The 16,545-nt window shown below is 41.8% G+C and overlaps 1 protein-coding gene across 1 annotated transcript in view; it reads right to left on the bottom strand.

Moving 5' to 3' along the window:
• CDYL (chromodomain Y like) overlaps positions 1–13,587 on the bottom strand; it is a 110,729-nt gene extending 97,142 nt beyond the window's left edge. The window contains exon 1 of the mRNA XM_082044547.1: positions 13,046–13,587. Coding sequence (XP_081900673.1) covers positions 13,046–13,069 — 24 coding nt within the window. The 5' untranslated portion in view covers positions 13,070–13,587. The remainder of the gene's footprint in view (positions 1–13,045) is intronic.
• Between the last annotated feature and the right edge of the window lie 2,958 nt (positions 13,588–16,545).

The raw sequence follows: 16,545 nt of genomic DNA, 5'->3' as shown, positions 1-16,545 counted from the left end.
GTCAAGCATGACTTACCCTTGGTAAAGCCATGCTGACTGCCCCTAATAACCCTCTTATCCTTGATATGCCTTGAGATGGCACCAAGGACAAGCTGTTCCATTACTTTCCCAGGGACAGAGGTGAGGCTGACCGGTCTATAATTACCCGGGTCCTCCTTCTTGCCCTTTTTGAAGACTGGAGTGACATTTGCTTTCCTCCAATCCTCGGGCACCTCTCCCATTTTCCAAGACTTGGCAAAGATGATGGAGAGCGGTCCAGCAATAACTTCAGCCAGCTCCCTCAGCACCTGCAGATGCATCCCATCTGGACCCATGGATTTATGGATGTCCAGACTATTTAATTGCTCCCTAACCCAGTCCTCATCAACTAAAGCAAACTCTTCCATTGACCTGGCTTCATCCGGGGTCTCAGGGGTACAGGGCTCCCCAGGACAGCCTCCGGCAGAGTAGACAGAGACAAAGAAAGCATTCAGTAATTCTGCCTTCTCTGTATCTTCTGCCACCAGGGTACCCACCCCATTCATCAGTGGGCCTACATTGCCTCTGGTATTAGTTTTATCTGCTATGTATTTGAAAAAGTTCTTTTTGCTGTCCTTGACCCCTCTCGCCAGCTGTAATTCTAAGGAGGCCTTGGCTATCCTAGCTGCCTTCCTACATCCTCTAACAGCAGCCTTATATTCCTCCCAAGTGGCCAGCCCCTGCTTCCATGACCTGTAAACTCTCCTCTTCTGCTTGAGCATACCCAACAGATCCCTATTCAACCACGCAGGCCTCCTGGCTCCCTTCCTTGACTTCCTACGTGTGGGGATGCTCTGATCCTGCGCGTGGAAGAAGCAATCCCTGAATGCCACCCAGCTATCTTGGGCCCCTTTACCCTTTATCGCATGGTTCCACTGTCCAATCATTACTTTCTTCTTCCTCTTCTCACAATTCACTGTCTCAGTATACTTTAAGACTTTATTTAGTATATAAAGATATAAAGTCACCTCCCCAAAATTAATCACTTCTATTCACATCTTAGCTCAAGCTTCATATATATAAACCAGTGTACAGAAGAAAAGTTTAAAAGAGACAAATAAAGCATTTTTTTACTAATGGAAATAATAATAATATACATATACATATATACATATGAGAATAATGACTCTTATTAATTCCCATTGTTTATGAAGATGTCCATCATGAACAAACAAAAAACCCAAAGGACATTATTTTTACTTGACAATAAGAATGTCATAATAAAGCAAATTATTTTGTGTGCATGCAAGGAATCAGTTTTGTTACATTTAATAACTTCGATTAGAGATATATATGTTCAAGCACAGAGGATTAAATTCTTCAGAATAAACTAGGTTGTAATTACTTGAGTAAGGACTTTAATATTGAATAATTCAATTAATATTGAATATATTGAAATAAAATACAACAATAAAGACAAACTTCCCATTTTACAGACCAATACCAGTAAAGAATTATTAACTCAGATCTTGACTTGCACTGAAAAAAAAGTTTATGCCACACTATTTTAACTGTAACTTAACTGACAGCTGTCCATCATTCATTGCTTTTCATTAGTATCCAAGGGATATCCAACTAGAGCATAACAAACATTTTAATCCGGATAAATGGAAGAAAATAAAAAACATAGCAATAGGTATAAATTAATAACAGTAAAGCTCCATCTCTCACTAGGGGTGGATCAAGACTTAACATTCGTGGGCGCAGAAACCATACGACATCCTAGTACTCATTCTATCTCCTCACTAAATTCATGTGTTGCCACTAATGGCAGCAGAGATAACCTCCAAAATACCATCTTATTCAATATGCTTGTTCTGCATTGCACTAGTTTCAGGGCAAAACTGAACTTAAAATTGAAATTGATCCTTGTAAGGAATTGGTTTTAAAGATAAGGTGTTTTAATGATTTATCTCAATAAATATAAAAAAAAAAAAAAAATCCAATACAAGACAAACATCCCTGCTATTAAAACTTTACTGATAAGAAAGTAGAGAAGCATGGCATGATTTGCATACAATTATGACACCTGTATCCTGCTGATGAAAAAAAGAACAAGACCCTATCTTTGTGTGGTTTTAAAGATTTGTGAAGTAGTAATCTATTGGGGTTCTGTTGTCATGGACATAAGCTGTCAAATCAACAACTGCTTGATGCACTGGCTTCTATGTTTTAACACTCCTACAATGTTACATCTCAAAGAAGCACCCTTAAATACAACAATTTCCATCTTCTCATTCAGAATCTAATATTTTATTCTTGGGCATTTTAACTAAATAAGCACAACTCTCAGGAGATCTGGTGACTACAATGTGGGAGAGAGGAAGAACAAATCAATTAAGGAGCTGCCCTGATACAAAAGAGCTGCCTTTAACATGAGTGAAATAGAACCTGAAGCACTGACGGATCTTTTGAAATAGGATGCTACCTTATTTGCCATCAGCATCTTGGAAAAAAAAAAAATCTTTATTGTTATTGATCATCATTCCTTGGTGACCTAAGTAAAAATAAGGCTTTTTCCAATGTTAATTTTATGGAAATCATGCCTCTCAAAAGTCATATGATAATAAGCTTACCCTAGACTTCTGGATTACATTGTCTTATGGATGCTTATTCTAAATTAAAATGAAATAGAGATCAAGTGTCCTTTACTCTCCCACTCAACACATACCCTCTCTTTGTATATTCAAACCAAAACAAATTCCATAACATGGAGCATATGAACCAGACAAAGAAAAGAACAACTTTGAAAACAATTTGAAAGCTGGGCTTTAATCTTCCCTAGCTAGGTATGTACACTATAAAACACCTGGTGTGCACCAACAGTTTAAATTTTAACTTTGAAACTTCTGACCTTACTGTATCATAAGTGAAAATTGATTGACTCCTCTAAAACTGCACTAATTTAAAACTTCCATTGCCCTTGGGAATGTTTGGACATGTAGTTTTTCCTTCAGCTGCAAAGCACAGTGGTGAGCTGTTCCTACAGACACCTTGGTCTTCCAGGGGAAGAGATTCTAAGGTGTCACTTCAGGAAGCATTAGAAATAATTTAGCTGGAAATGCTCACTCAACAAAAAATAACTATATTTATGATCTAGTTCCACAGAAAAGTACACTAAGAGCAAAAGTTCAAGATTCTCAAGCTGATGTAAACATCATTGCTCCTACTTTCTTTCTGTTTCTTTGTTCTTAGAAAGCACTATTAATCAAAGATCAAGTTTGCTCCTTATCTGTGTCCCAAACAAGCTAGAAAAAAAAATGTGCCAGCCTTGAAAACATGAGGGGTCACCTAAGAGTTACAGTATAGAGTTACAGTATGGCAAAAAGCCTACATAGCAAAAAAAAAAAAAAACTCAGATTTTTTTCTCTTTAAGGAAAAGTTTTCCATCAATCTTCCTAATTTTAGAAAGATTATACTCCAGTACGATCTACTATGGTTTATACTTAGACTCACGAACCAGTATTAAATTCAAATAATGAGATTAATTAATAGAATTTGATATTATAATTTGTTTTATTCTGTTGCCATATTCCTCTCTCTTAAGTTTTCTAGACCAGGACCTTACTCACACAAAGTACTTAGCTAGACCTTATTTTGGGATACAGGCCTTAAGCATATGAAGTTTCTACCAAAGACTTTGCAGATATCTAGAGTGAACACTGCTGACAACTTTAGATTTTATTCAGAGTTGGTGTTCTGAAAATTAAAGTTAAAATTAATACTTTATTGTGTTTAGAAACAGTGTGGTTATATGACTCAGAGAAGACTTCTACAAATGCCTTGAAGTATACCATTTGAACAAGACCCTAGTGAGTGTTTAGAAACAATCTCTGAAGAGAAATGATGAAAGTTTAGCCTGATGCACAATTCTGCTAACACAAGTGAGCGACCTGGCAATCATACCACACTCCTGCTGACACCGTGCTCTGCGAGTATCAACAGAAACACACATCACCACCCTGCCCCCAGATGTGCCCACCTTTGCCTGAGCCTGCAGCTGTGACCCTCTGGCAGATGTGCACAGGGAACTAAGGTGGGATCTGAATCATACAGTCACAGAATGTCCTGAGTTGGAAGGGACCCACAAGGATCATTGACTCCTGTCCCTGCACAGGACAACCCCACAGTTCACAACATGTGTCTGAGGGAGTTGTCCAGTCTCTTCCTGAACACTGTCAGGCTTGGGGCCGTGACACCTCCCTGGGGAGCCTGTTCCAGTGCTCCACCACCCTCTGGGGGAAGAACCTTTTCCTAATGTCCAACCTAAACCTCCCCTGGCACATCTTCCTGCCATTCCCTCAGGTTCTGTCATTGGTCACCAGAGAGAAGAGACTGACGCCTGTCCTTCCTCCTCCCTTGTGAGGAAGCTCTAGCTGCGACGAGGTCTCCCCTCAGTCTCCTCTTCTCCAGGCTGAACAAACCAAGTGACTTTAGCCACTCCTCATATGGCTTCCCCTCCAAACCCTTCACCAACTTTAGTAGCCTCTTCTGGACACTGTCCAGTAGCTTTATATCCTTTTTATCCTGTGGCACCAGAACTGCACCCAGTGCTCCAGGTGAGGCCACACCAGTGCAGAGCAGAGTGGGACAATCGCCTCCCTCGCCTGGCTGGCAATGCTGTGCTTGGTGCACCCCAGGACACGGGTGGCCCTCTTGGCTGCCAGGGCACACTGTTGGCTCGTGTTCAACTTGCCATCCACCAGAACCCCCAGATCCCTCTCTGCAGAGCTGCTTTCCAGTATCTCGTCCCCCAGTCTGTATGTACAGCCTGGGTTGCCATGTCCCAGGTGCAAAATCCAGCACTTGCCCTTGTTGAACTTCATGCAGTTGGTGACTGACCAATTCTTCAATTTATCCAGATCGCTCTGCAGGGCCTCTCTGCCCTCGAGAGTGTCAACAGCTCCCCCCAATTTTGTGTCATCTGAACATCTGGGGAGCTCAGGTCACGTTGCTGACATTTTATAAGTAAGGCTGAAATATACCTTGGTCCCAACAAAACCAGCCACTGAAGGTCCCAGTGATTATCACTGTGCCATCTTTCCCATTTTTCCCTCTACAGTAAGATATTACAGACTCGTGATAGGAATGAGGATGCTGAACTAGATGGATATTTTGTGTAAGTACTTAAATAGTCTTACAGTCTCATTATTTCTTAGAGACAGAAACCCAGGTCTCTTAGTTTTAACCTTGTAAGTGATCTAGCCACTAAAATATGATGGAAGAGTCGCACTGTGCTGACACAAGCTATAGTTTCTACATATAACAGGGGAAAATCATGTGCTGAAATCAAACCATAACAAACGAACATGATTTATCAACTAGCCAAACTATAATCCAGCTAACTTTCCCAAAGCTACTTTGAATCGTTTTATACCCTTCAAATACCTACAATGTTACTGGTAACAAAAATATTATCAATATATAGATGAAATTTCATTGAAGAACTGTATTTTATGGAAAGAACTTAAAAAACTATATGCTTCTGAATATCCTCTGAATGCAACGTTCAACACATCACAGTGTCAGGAAGGTATTTTGGAGTATAAGGTAAATTCATTTCAACACTCTTCAGAATGTACCTCTATGGTTCCCCTACATACATATTTAAAAAACACACATCTGACATTTTTCTGTGATAAATACATCACAACATACTTCCCATAACTTGCTTTATACTGTGGCATCTTAAAATTAAAGCAAATTTATTATTCTCTAAACCAAGCAAATTTCCATAACACAGTGTTTTACAGGAAGTGAAGATGCTTAGAGAGGTGTTTAAATGTCTTTGCAAAAGGAAAATCACAAAGTCACTTTTGAAAGAAAGAAAAAGAAAAAAGTACATCTCCTTCCTTCCCTGTTCATCCAGGATACTAAAAAAATCCCATGGTTTTGATTTTTCAGATGCTGCTATGACAATCAGCAAAGATTGAATGTTAAGACTTAATTTACTTAAAAGCTGTGAAACTCAGAAACTGTGGGGGCAGGAGAGTTGGAGAGGCACAACTACAAATGTGGTTAGGCCACTTAAAACACATACCTTATCTTTCCGCACATAAAAAAATGAAACAAACAAATCATCAGATGTAACATGGCCAAGAATGAAGGTTTGCTCAAAACTGTACTAATTTTTTTAATGCAGTGTGATTATAAAACGTGAACCCTCACTAAAGAATCACTAAAACAACAAAACTGTTGCAGTAGTTACTTCATTTTGTCATTTAATCAAAAATATAGAATTAGAAGATATTTAGTAAGGAGTTGCTTTATTTTGCATTTGATGCTACCGAAGTGGCTTCAAAAAAATTTAAAAGTGCAAATCTGTGGTTGAAAAATGTTTTTTATCCATATCCATTCTATGTATCACACATATTCATAGATTCCTTGAAAAACATCTACAGCAGGTCACCATTAAGGGACATGTGTAAATCTTGTGAGGATGTTTATGAAAACAGTAAATATTCTTGCCCTTACAGTGTACTGAAACAGTAACATGCCATTTTTTTTTCCTCTAAGTAATATGGAGAGAAGTTCAAAGAAATAATTTCAAAGAACATAAAATTATTGTGTGTAAATATCAAAAGCCCATCAAAAATTAGAAATATAAAAGCTTTTCTTAGAAAGATACTATGGCTTTGGAGAATACATTTTATAATGAAAAATACAGAACTTCCATTTTTAAGATATTTTCTGGACTAACTATTCTGTCAGACAAAGCACGTTACATTTAATATGAAAATTACTGGGTTTACTCACAGATAAACAAAAACCCAAACAACTCCGCATTTATTGACAAATAAGGTGATCATATGCCATCCAGCCATCCAAGACCTCTTAGGCAGAATGTGTTAACAGGGAGAGACTTGTGCATCCATTTTCACCTTGCAAATACAGGCTGTGGAGCTTGTGCTTCCAACAGATACCCCAAAATAATACACTGCCCAGTAATGCCAGATTTTGAGTTTACTACAGAAGAGCAAGAGTGGCATCATAGACCTGCATATCAGCTATATCCAACAGACCCGCACATCCAGTTATCGCATATTTAAGAAGTCATTCTTGTTGTCAAAACTTTCTGTCAAATACACTTTTTGCAAATGTGGAGTTTTTGTCAGAAAGAGACGGAACCGTAACTGATAGTAACTTATTTTTCCCATCGCTTTGGCACAGGTCAAACACGCTGCAGCAGAAATGAAGCTTCACCTAAGGAGAAGTCAAAGAGGGACACAGCATCGCTGACACTGTTCCAGCTACACCAGCCTTCCTGAGGAACAAGGGATTGTGGTGTGTTTCATTAAGTCCTTTGTGTCCAATAATTCATCCTCATTCAAGAGGTACTGAATATCAGCAGAGTGGAAGAACCTTCTGCAATAGTACAGCCTTGCAAGTTGGAAGTAATTATTCCATAACTCTAAATGTGACTGGCACCACATTAGCCAATCTTTGACCAAAAAAACCTCAAGAAATTAAATTGCAGTCTGCTGTGAAAGACAGAGACTCTGAAGGTAAGAATTATCAGTCTCATGTGCTTTGTAGACAGGGCATCTCTCCCCCTCTCCAGTTTCCTCTCCGTCCCATCCTTTTTTCCCTCATGGACATGGTCAATTCAAAGCAAGTTTCATAGAAAAAAAAAAAAAAACAAAACATTTGCTTAATATACCTATGACATATACATGTATGTACAAAAGGGTTTTGTGCATAAAAGCTACTAAAACATCTGCTTATTCGTGAACTGTTGTGATCCTATGTAGGACCAAGGCACAACTTCACTCCTTTGGCCACGAGCGTTTGAACTCTGGGAGGAGCCCCTGGAACCCTGCTAGGCCAGCCGCACTGTGGAGGGCAGGGCACGCTGGAGGAAGCCCCGGGGCTCCAGCATTTCCCTGACAGGGTACCAGGCCTCCGCAATTCTGCCTAGAGCTCTGGGACAGGAGACGACACATAGCTCAAGCTGGTGATACGCAGTATAGCAAGAGGCATGGAAAAGAGCCAGGTTTCTCGCACTAAACGTGGTGGCTCCATCCCTGCATGCTCTTGCATTTTCTGTCTGGTTTAAAGAAGTGAAAGTCACCAAAGGGGGACGGATGGAACAGCTAACCCTTAACTCCATTTGAAGTCAGATGTACAGTTCCTAAGGGGTGGAAGCAACACAAGTCTGATGGAAATTCCTAGTCTTGTTTGGGTTAGTCAAGCAAGTCTTAGTCTTTTACCTCTTCTGAAACAAGCAAGAACATTTGCACCACTTGTCAAAATAGCAAAGATTCAGGCATTACGGCTCAACAACTGTAAAACCTCCTTTATGAAGAAGTATCAGTGATGTTTAACCAAGATTTAGGAATCAGCACATCAGAAACAAGCAGCAGAACATAGATCCCAAATTATTTTGGACTTCCTGCACAACAGGTTGAATAAAACCCACCCATTTCAAAGGAGAAAAAATGGCTGTTGCCCAAACAGGCAATTCTAATTTGTTAACAGCAATTTTTCATCAAATAGCTGTAAGAAATTATAACAAACTCCAAACTGTGTACCAATAGATAAAAGATTTACCATTTCATTTAACTTCAGCAAAACAAATGTTTAAACCTTTCAGTAAACACACACAAAACATGATGAAGATCTGATCGCCGCAGTGTTTCTAGGGTGGTGAGACAAACTTTGGTTTTAAGTGGGTTATTCCAATGCAGTATCAAATTTTGAACTAAATTACAGCATTTCTCTGTCAACTTTCTCTACTCTGTCATTTAAAAACTAGCACAGTAAATGAAGAAGAGCCCACAAGATCACTTTTTTTACTTGTGGCCACTACTGTATACACAAAGTTTAAATTCTCGTGGGATACATGTCTTCGGGTCTTACTTATTAGGTGATCAAACAATGTATAGCAAGGCCATAGAATTTCATCCAGGTACTTCTGAAATTAGTTTCAGTTTGTAATTTTACTGTATCTGTATAATTTAATGTCAGAGACTTTAGTTCTAAAAATAAAATGAAAAATACTGAATCACTATAAGAAGCGAAGTATCACCTTGAGAATACCAGGCATAGGGATGAAAAAAGCGCATACGTATTTTACAAGACACTTGAAGAATGGGAAAAAAAAAAAAAAAAAAAGAAGACATTTTCCATAGTATAAAACAGAAAAGTGTATGATTTTGAACTACAGGACTTTAAGTATGTTAACCTGTAATATTTTAATTGAAATTGATTAAGTCACCTCAAAACACTGAGTTTACGAGCAATGTCAAAGTGAAATACAAAGTAAAGACACGACACCGATGCACAGGTGCTCTCGCAAAGTTCACACTCTTTTGCTTACTTCTCGGTAAAAGCCAGTAAAAATGTTTTGATATGAGTAGCAATCACAGCCCAAGCCAAAATACAGTGGATCCAGTGGGCCATGTATACCATCAGCTGCACCAGTAATTCTCAGATGAAAGGTGGAAACACTTGGTTGCTTGATTAAATACAATTTCCAAGAGGCAGAGAACTTCAATTTATTTCTACCACACTTAGTTTAAAAAAAAAAAAAGTTATTAAATTTTATAAGAAAGACACTCTTCCACACTCCGCACAGCTTTAGTATTTGTCCACCAACTACGATTTGCTAGACCATTCTGACCTGCTGGCTAATGCACAGTTGTCCTGGCAAGTACCTTTTAGGGGATCACTTCCACATTTCATCAAACAAATCTGTCATCCCAAACCACAATACAGGATGACTTCAATCCCAGACATCACTGCAAGGGTCTGCCAGAGGAGGTCGAGTGATTTGACTGCAAAGAGAGCAAACATAGTTTGCTTCCAAACGAACCTCCTCAATGAGGTGGGCACCCTGCTTCTAATTACACCAGTGAAGGTGATGACAATAAGCAACAATCTTGCAATGGGTGGGATTCAGGCAGTAAAGCAAAGCAACCTTGTCACAGTGTAAAAGAAAGTAGCCGTACTGTTTGCCCAGTGTACAAAGGACTTTCCAAAATCCACAGTAACACAGATGGCACCAGGCATCTACGAAAAAAAAATGCTGTAGGATGTCAACACCCTATTTAAACAAATTTGGGGAATAACAAGCTAAAAAAACCCAACTACACAAACTGACGGCACCTTTTCTTATGTTTTCCTTTATGTTCACCAGTTTCTCCATGTCTGTCCATCTCACTAACATGTTGTTACTTGAGGAACCAAACTTACAAACAGAAAAACTATGTTATTCGCCTCACCCCCAGACAATGCCAGCATTACTACTTGTTTCATTTTCCATCTAGAAAAAAGATTGCCTTCAATTTTTTTCAATAAAAGTTTCATATTTTTCTTCAGATCTTCTACCCCCTCAAAAAAAAAAAAAAAAAAAGCTGAAGCAGGTAATCATTACCACAGCCTCTAAAATGCTTGGGAACAAATGACACACAGCATATACAGCAACCCAAGAAAGTCATCCTTCCATCCCATCAGTGTATTTCAAGGCTTCAGTCTTCCAAATCACTGGCCTACAATTTGGATCCCACTCTCCAGAGATGATATCCAGAGAAAAAAAAACAAACAAAAAAAAACAAACAAACAAACAAAAAAACCCAACCAACCAACAACAACAGCAAAAAAAAAAACAAAAAACAAAACGAAAAAAACCCAAACCAACAACATCCCCCCCAAAAAAAACCCACAGCACAACAACAACAAAAAACCCAAACAAACAAAAAAACCCACTTACCTTCATTTTTATTGTTTTTAAGAGGATTTATAATTTGTATTTTGGAAGAAGCATGACACATATCAACAGGAGTAGCTGGCATCCATACTTAATCTAACAATCTCACATAGATTATACACTATTTTGATCAAAAAACAAGATCAAGATTCAGAAGGAAGAATGGAGGTATAATGGCAATGGATTTCAATGACAGATTCAAATAATATTGTATGATATTAATTAAAAAATAAAAATAAATTCATGAGACAAAAGTAGACCCCCAGCCAACAACACAGACAGTTCACAGAAGAGTTTAAACTACCTAATACTCAACATATCAGGTCAACTTACAGTTACATATTTCCAAAATTAGTGTTCACTATGTATAAATAATGTATTACTTTACGATTTTTTAGGCATGGCTATAAATTTCATTAAAAGACATAACTTGTCAAAAATGAGCAGAAATTTAGGAAAAAAAAAAAAAAAAAGCAAATGAGACAGCTTGACCACTTCCAAGTCTAAAAGCATTAACAATTTTGGCTTCTCAAGCACTTTACACTTACACAATTAAAGGATGTGTCTGATTTTTTAAGTTAAAAAATAGTTTATCACTTCAGGCTTTTTGTGAAAGAGGCTTTTGACCAACGGACATCACACACCACCTGCTCAGTGAGGATGGTCATGCTCAACAGACAACCAACCCTTTTGCACAAGTCAACATTTCAAACACAACTTAAGAAAACCAAGAAGAGTAAAGAGCAGTGGTCACTCTTAACCTCAGTCCAATGTCCAGCAAATAGAATTTTTCTGGTCATTTTTTATGCCTATCGAAACTGACATCCCATTGTCCATCTTTGATCAAATACAGCGACACACAAAGAGCAAGTATCGGTCACAGCAGAGTCTATGGGCCCAACTCTGCAAACCCAACAGAAATTTTACCAAAGTCAAAGCAAGGTTTTGGCAATCCATTCACATGCAGCGTGGCCCCTAAATTTCTCTCTTCCTTCCAGGGATGATCCCTTCAAGATTGGCTTAAGCCACATTATGAGGATGGGGAAACTTGCCAAAGCAATTAACAATGATTTATCTGTCTTGGGAATACAGGCCTTCAGTCTTCTAGACTATCAGTTCAGCACCTCCACTCTCCAGTCAACTTGCTTAAAACATAAGCCCACCCATGGCACCTTTCACTGGCTTCTATGCATCTGTTCACCCATGGCAGCACAGACGTAACTCCATTAACAGGAGACACACATGCACCAACAGAACAGTAAGACATCTTCTGTCAAGTGTCCTGACGACTGTCTGTCTCCCTTTGACCTTAGCCTTCCACCCTCTGGATATGAATATTTTTTAATAGAACACTGCCTGGATGCACATTAACTATGAGATAAAAGCATTTTTGGTTATGGGTCGCCACTTCTCTACCCAAAAGACAAGAATGGCTCCAAAACAACAACAGCTTTTCACTTCCAGGGATGACTTCTTGTAAAAATAACAACAAGGAAGTTAAATCCAAGAGAACCATAATGCTTTTCAATTAAGGGCAAGGATGTGATATTGCCAATCATAAGACAGGAAATTCAAAGTTAGGCTGTCACCTCATTCCCTTCTTCACCCCAAAACCTTCCTCTCCCTTCAGCACACCCTTTGACCACCACCCGAGTGACAAGTGAACGATGGCATGTCAGAGCCTTAACTTTGAATCTTTTGGGCTTCCTTCACAACATTAACCATATCGTCACAGCACGAAGAGCCGAGGAGTTTAAATTTTAATATTTTGCATCACCGCAGCTTGCTGCATGGCCAAGGCACAGGATGGTAGCACAGGACTTTGGTTCAGACACAAATCCAGGAGGAAAGCCCCTCTGCCCTCCCCCCCCCTCCGGACACATGCAATAACTCGGCTTTGCACACATTTTTGCACACCGCCGGGATCGCACTTCGGCGTCCTCACTCCCGGAGCAAGTCGCGGCTGTCAGCGCTGCCCCCACCATCCAGCACCCACCCCCCCTTCTCCTTCTGGAGTCAAAGTGTTGTGTGAACGTGGGGCGGGGGGGGGGAGAGAAGCGCAGGCCACGGGTAACACTTTGCCGTCTCCTCCTTTCAGTCACATTTCCGTCCTCCTCCAGCAAAACTGGGGAGGGAAGGGGGGGCGGGGGGCCAGGTTGGGAGGGGGGACACACACGCAGGCGCTGGGCCCAGCGGGAAGGGGCAGCCGCAGCAAGTGTGGGTGACAAGATCGCCGGCTCTCCCGAGAGCAACAAAAAGGCGGGTGGGGTGGGGTGGCAGACGGGGCCGGGGGCAGGGCCGGCGCTCGGGGGCTGTTACCTCGTAGAGTTCCTCGGAAGCCATGCTGGGGAGCCTCACAAGGTGGAGTTGGGTGCTGGTTTGGAAATACTTTGTTTCAGTTGGTGTCCGTGTGGCCTCCTCTTCTTCTCCCTCCTCGTCTTCTTCTTCTTCTTCTTTTTTTTTTCTTCTTCTTCTCCTCCTCCTCCCTCTCCCTCCTCCTCTTCCCCTCCTCCTCCTCCTTCTTCTTGTTCTCCTCCTCCTCCTCTTCTTCTTCTTCTTCTTCCTCCTCCTCCCTGCGCGTCTCTCTCCAGCGCAACTAGCAGCTCCGCTCGCTAAATGCCAGTGAGGTGCTGCTGCTGGTGGCGGCGGCGGCGGCGGGGCTGCGCGCACGGCAGCTGCGCAACTCCCTCGCCCTCGCGCTGCCTCTCGCACACCCCGGCAGGCCGGCGCGCACGCACGCACGCACACACTCGCCGGCGCACACACACTCACACACACACACACTCACACGCACTCACACACTCACTCGCACACACGCACGGCGGCGGCGGCGCCCCGCACCCCCACCCCTCCGTCCCCGGCTCGCTCGCTCCCTCCCCAGGAACACTAATCGAGCGCAGAGAGATTCCCCACACGCAGCCGCTCCGCCTCGGCTCCAGCCGCCCCCGGCACCATCCTCCCCCCCCCCCCGCCCCCCGCTTTGATCTCCCATTGTCTGCTCAGCTGAGCCAGGCGGTGCACGGGGGGCGGGAGGGGCCGCGCCCGGGGGTTCGGGGGAGCGGGGGGGACGCGGGACGGCCGCGGAGTTCGGAGAGGCGAGCGTGGAGGGGGGGAGGTGGGACACGGGGCCCACGCACGTGCGGGGCCCTCGTCTCTTCCCTGAGCCCCCCCCGCGCCTTGTCCGGACCCCACGGGCACCCGCAGCCCCGCTCCCCCACGGGCGCCGACCGGTGCCCGGTCCCTCGCCCGACTCTAGCACCAGCATTTGTATAAGCAACATTGTTCCCCGACTGCATACGTTCTTTTTCCGTCCCAACTTAGTTGGCTGCATGGCTTTGCCATAAGAGCGTGAAGGACGTGGACAAATCCACACGGGAGGGCGACAAGGCCAGTGAGGAGTCTGGAGCACAAGTCTGATGAGGGGCTGTTTAGCCTGGAGAAAAGGAGGCTGAGGGGAGACCTTATCACTGTCTACAACTACCTGAAAGGAGGTTGTAGCATGGAGGGTGTTGGTCTCTTCTCCCAAGTAGCAAGTGATAGGATGAGAGGAAATGGCCTCGAGTTCCGCCAGGGGAGGTTCAGATGGTGGGATATTAGGAAACATTTATTCACAGAAAGGGTTGTCAGGCATTGGAACAGGCTGCCCAGGGAAGTGGTGAGTCACCGTCCCTGGAGATGTTTGAAAGATGTATCGACGAGGCTCTTAGGGACATGGTTCAATGCTAGATTGAGTTTATGGTTGGACTCTTAAAGGTCTTAAGGGTCTCTTCCAACCAAAACGATTCTATGAGTTAAGCAGCCCTCAATGTTCATTGCCAAAGGCATGTGTTTGACTTTGGTCCCAACTGACCTGTTTATGATGTCACGAAAGCCCCACCAGATCCTCCTTGGTATGGTGGGCCAACAGACAACAGCTTCTTCTAAGTTCAGTGTTGGTTACACCATGGACCTTGTTCTTGTCACCTCATCTAAGGGTGCTTCACAGGAAATTAAGCAAATAAGGTGCCATGCAGCAAACCATTAACTTGATGAATTGAAAGCATAGTTGCGCAAAGGCGATTAATTACTCCTTCAGGAGCAAATTCTGCAAGATGGTGTGTCTGTTCTCAAAAGGGCTGAAGATGGGACAAAACCAGTGCCAGGACAGGAGTGCCTTACCACCCTTTCTATCATATTGAGGCATTTCTTATGCTCAGTGTTTCTTATTCCATAACACATCAGGAAGCCATACTCTGCCATAGAACAGCACAAATCAAAGCAGAGTTTGTCACAGTTGTGTAATCAATCAACCCACTGACTCAACTAATTTTTGATCAAGTTACCATTCTCTTTCTCTCTCCTTTTTCTTTTTTTTTTTTTTTTTTTTCCCCCACAAAGTCTTTCAAAAATGTTTCTGGAAAGCCAAGAAACTCATCAAGATTCTACTTTGATAAGTTTTGGACCATTGTCCACCAGGTACCCATTCAGAAAATATTGATTCATTTGTGGGCTTTGGATGATTTACGTAGAAAGAGCTGGAGATTTATTTCTCAGACTTGGTTAACCTGCCCATTCTCTATGACAAGTACATCATGTCTCCCAGGTCAACGTGCTTCTGGATAACTGAAATTCTAGTTCTGGACTGCTAGATGGACATGATATGTACAGATAAAACATCTAAAAACTTTCATGCTTTTCATACTTTCCTAATTTCCTAACGAGTCTATGAGAAGGTTACAACTGATCTGTCTTTAAACTACTTCTTGAGATCTTCAAGACGAAGCTTAATCTAAGTGGTGAAAAGGAGGGTCATTGAGTGACAACAACAGCACCATTGACAAAGGATAGGCCTATGTATGAAATGGAGATGGCTAAGATCTAAGAACTCTGTGACTGCCTTCTGGAGGTGAGCATTTAATCACAGTTCCTAAGATGTGGTCTGAATCCTTTTTGAGCTGTACTCAGCATAACATCATTGTTGTGGCCACCCTTTGAAGGACAAAGGTAATTGGCACTCATGTTTTAGCAAAAACATGGCAGCAGTGTTACTGAAGGTGTTACTTTGCTTGCAAGGCATAAGAACAGAATGTCTTAATTTGTACTAAGGGTCTTACCATTGCAGTAAACCAGGTCTTAGGCTTTTGATCTTCTGGATGACTAAAAAGAAACACACTTCGTCAGTGCTGCTCTGTGTTCAGTACTTCAAGGAAACAACAAAAGCTAAGAGTTATACCTATTTTTTAATGTTTCAACCACACTCCATATTTCATCTTCAGTGAAAGTTCTTCTTTTACACATATTCATTGCTTGCATTGACATTAATTGCATTACAGACTTTTCAGGATATTCAACTGTACTATTAAAAAATACCAAGTGACAGTGCTATGGTTCAGGCATCTGAGCGGTACCAGGTCATGTGACTGGTGCCCAGGTTTTGCAGCTGGATTTTGCTACACTGAGTTCCATGACAGCTTGGTGTCATCTTGCTTTGTCTAGAAAAAATCAAGTTGACCAAAAGTTGTATGGTGAATTGTCTAGATTGCCATTTCCTTCTTATTTCTGGAGGTGTTTCACACTTTCCTCATTGAAGCAGGATAGGTCAATTTTTAACAACATTTTGGTTGTTGAAACCAATCTCCCTAAATAGCTTTACTAACATTGTATATAAATGTCTGTAGTAGAGATGTATGGAATACAGAAATGGAGCGGTCTAGGAAGAGTGAAAAGCCAGGCCAATTTGCATTCTGACAGTGACAGCAAATGTTTTTAGAGGTGCTTGAAACAGCCTTAGTTAATCCAGTTTCAGGAAAGAACCAGACAGTATCAACCATGCAGGAGGT

This window comes from Streptopelia decaocto (assembly GCF_964273445.1).
Source record: "Streptopelia decaocto genome assembly, chromosome: 2".
Taxonomy (NCBI): Eukaryota; Metazoa; Chordata; class Aves; order Columbiformes; family Columbidae; genus Streptopelia; species Streptopelia decaocto.
The sequence above is the reverse complement of the archived record's forward strand: the minus strand, read 5'-3'. Positions and strand labels throughout refer to the sequence as shown.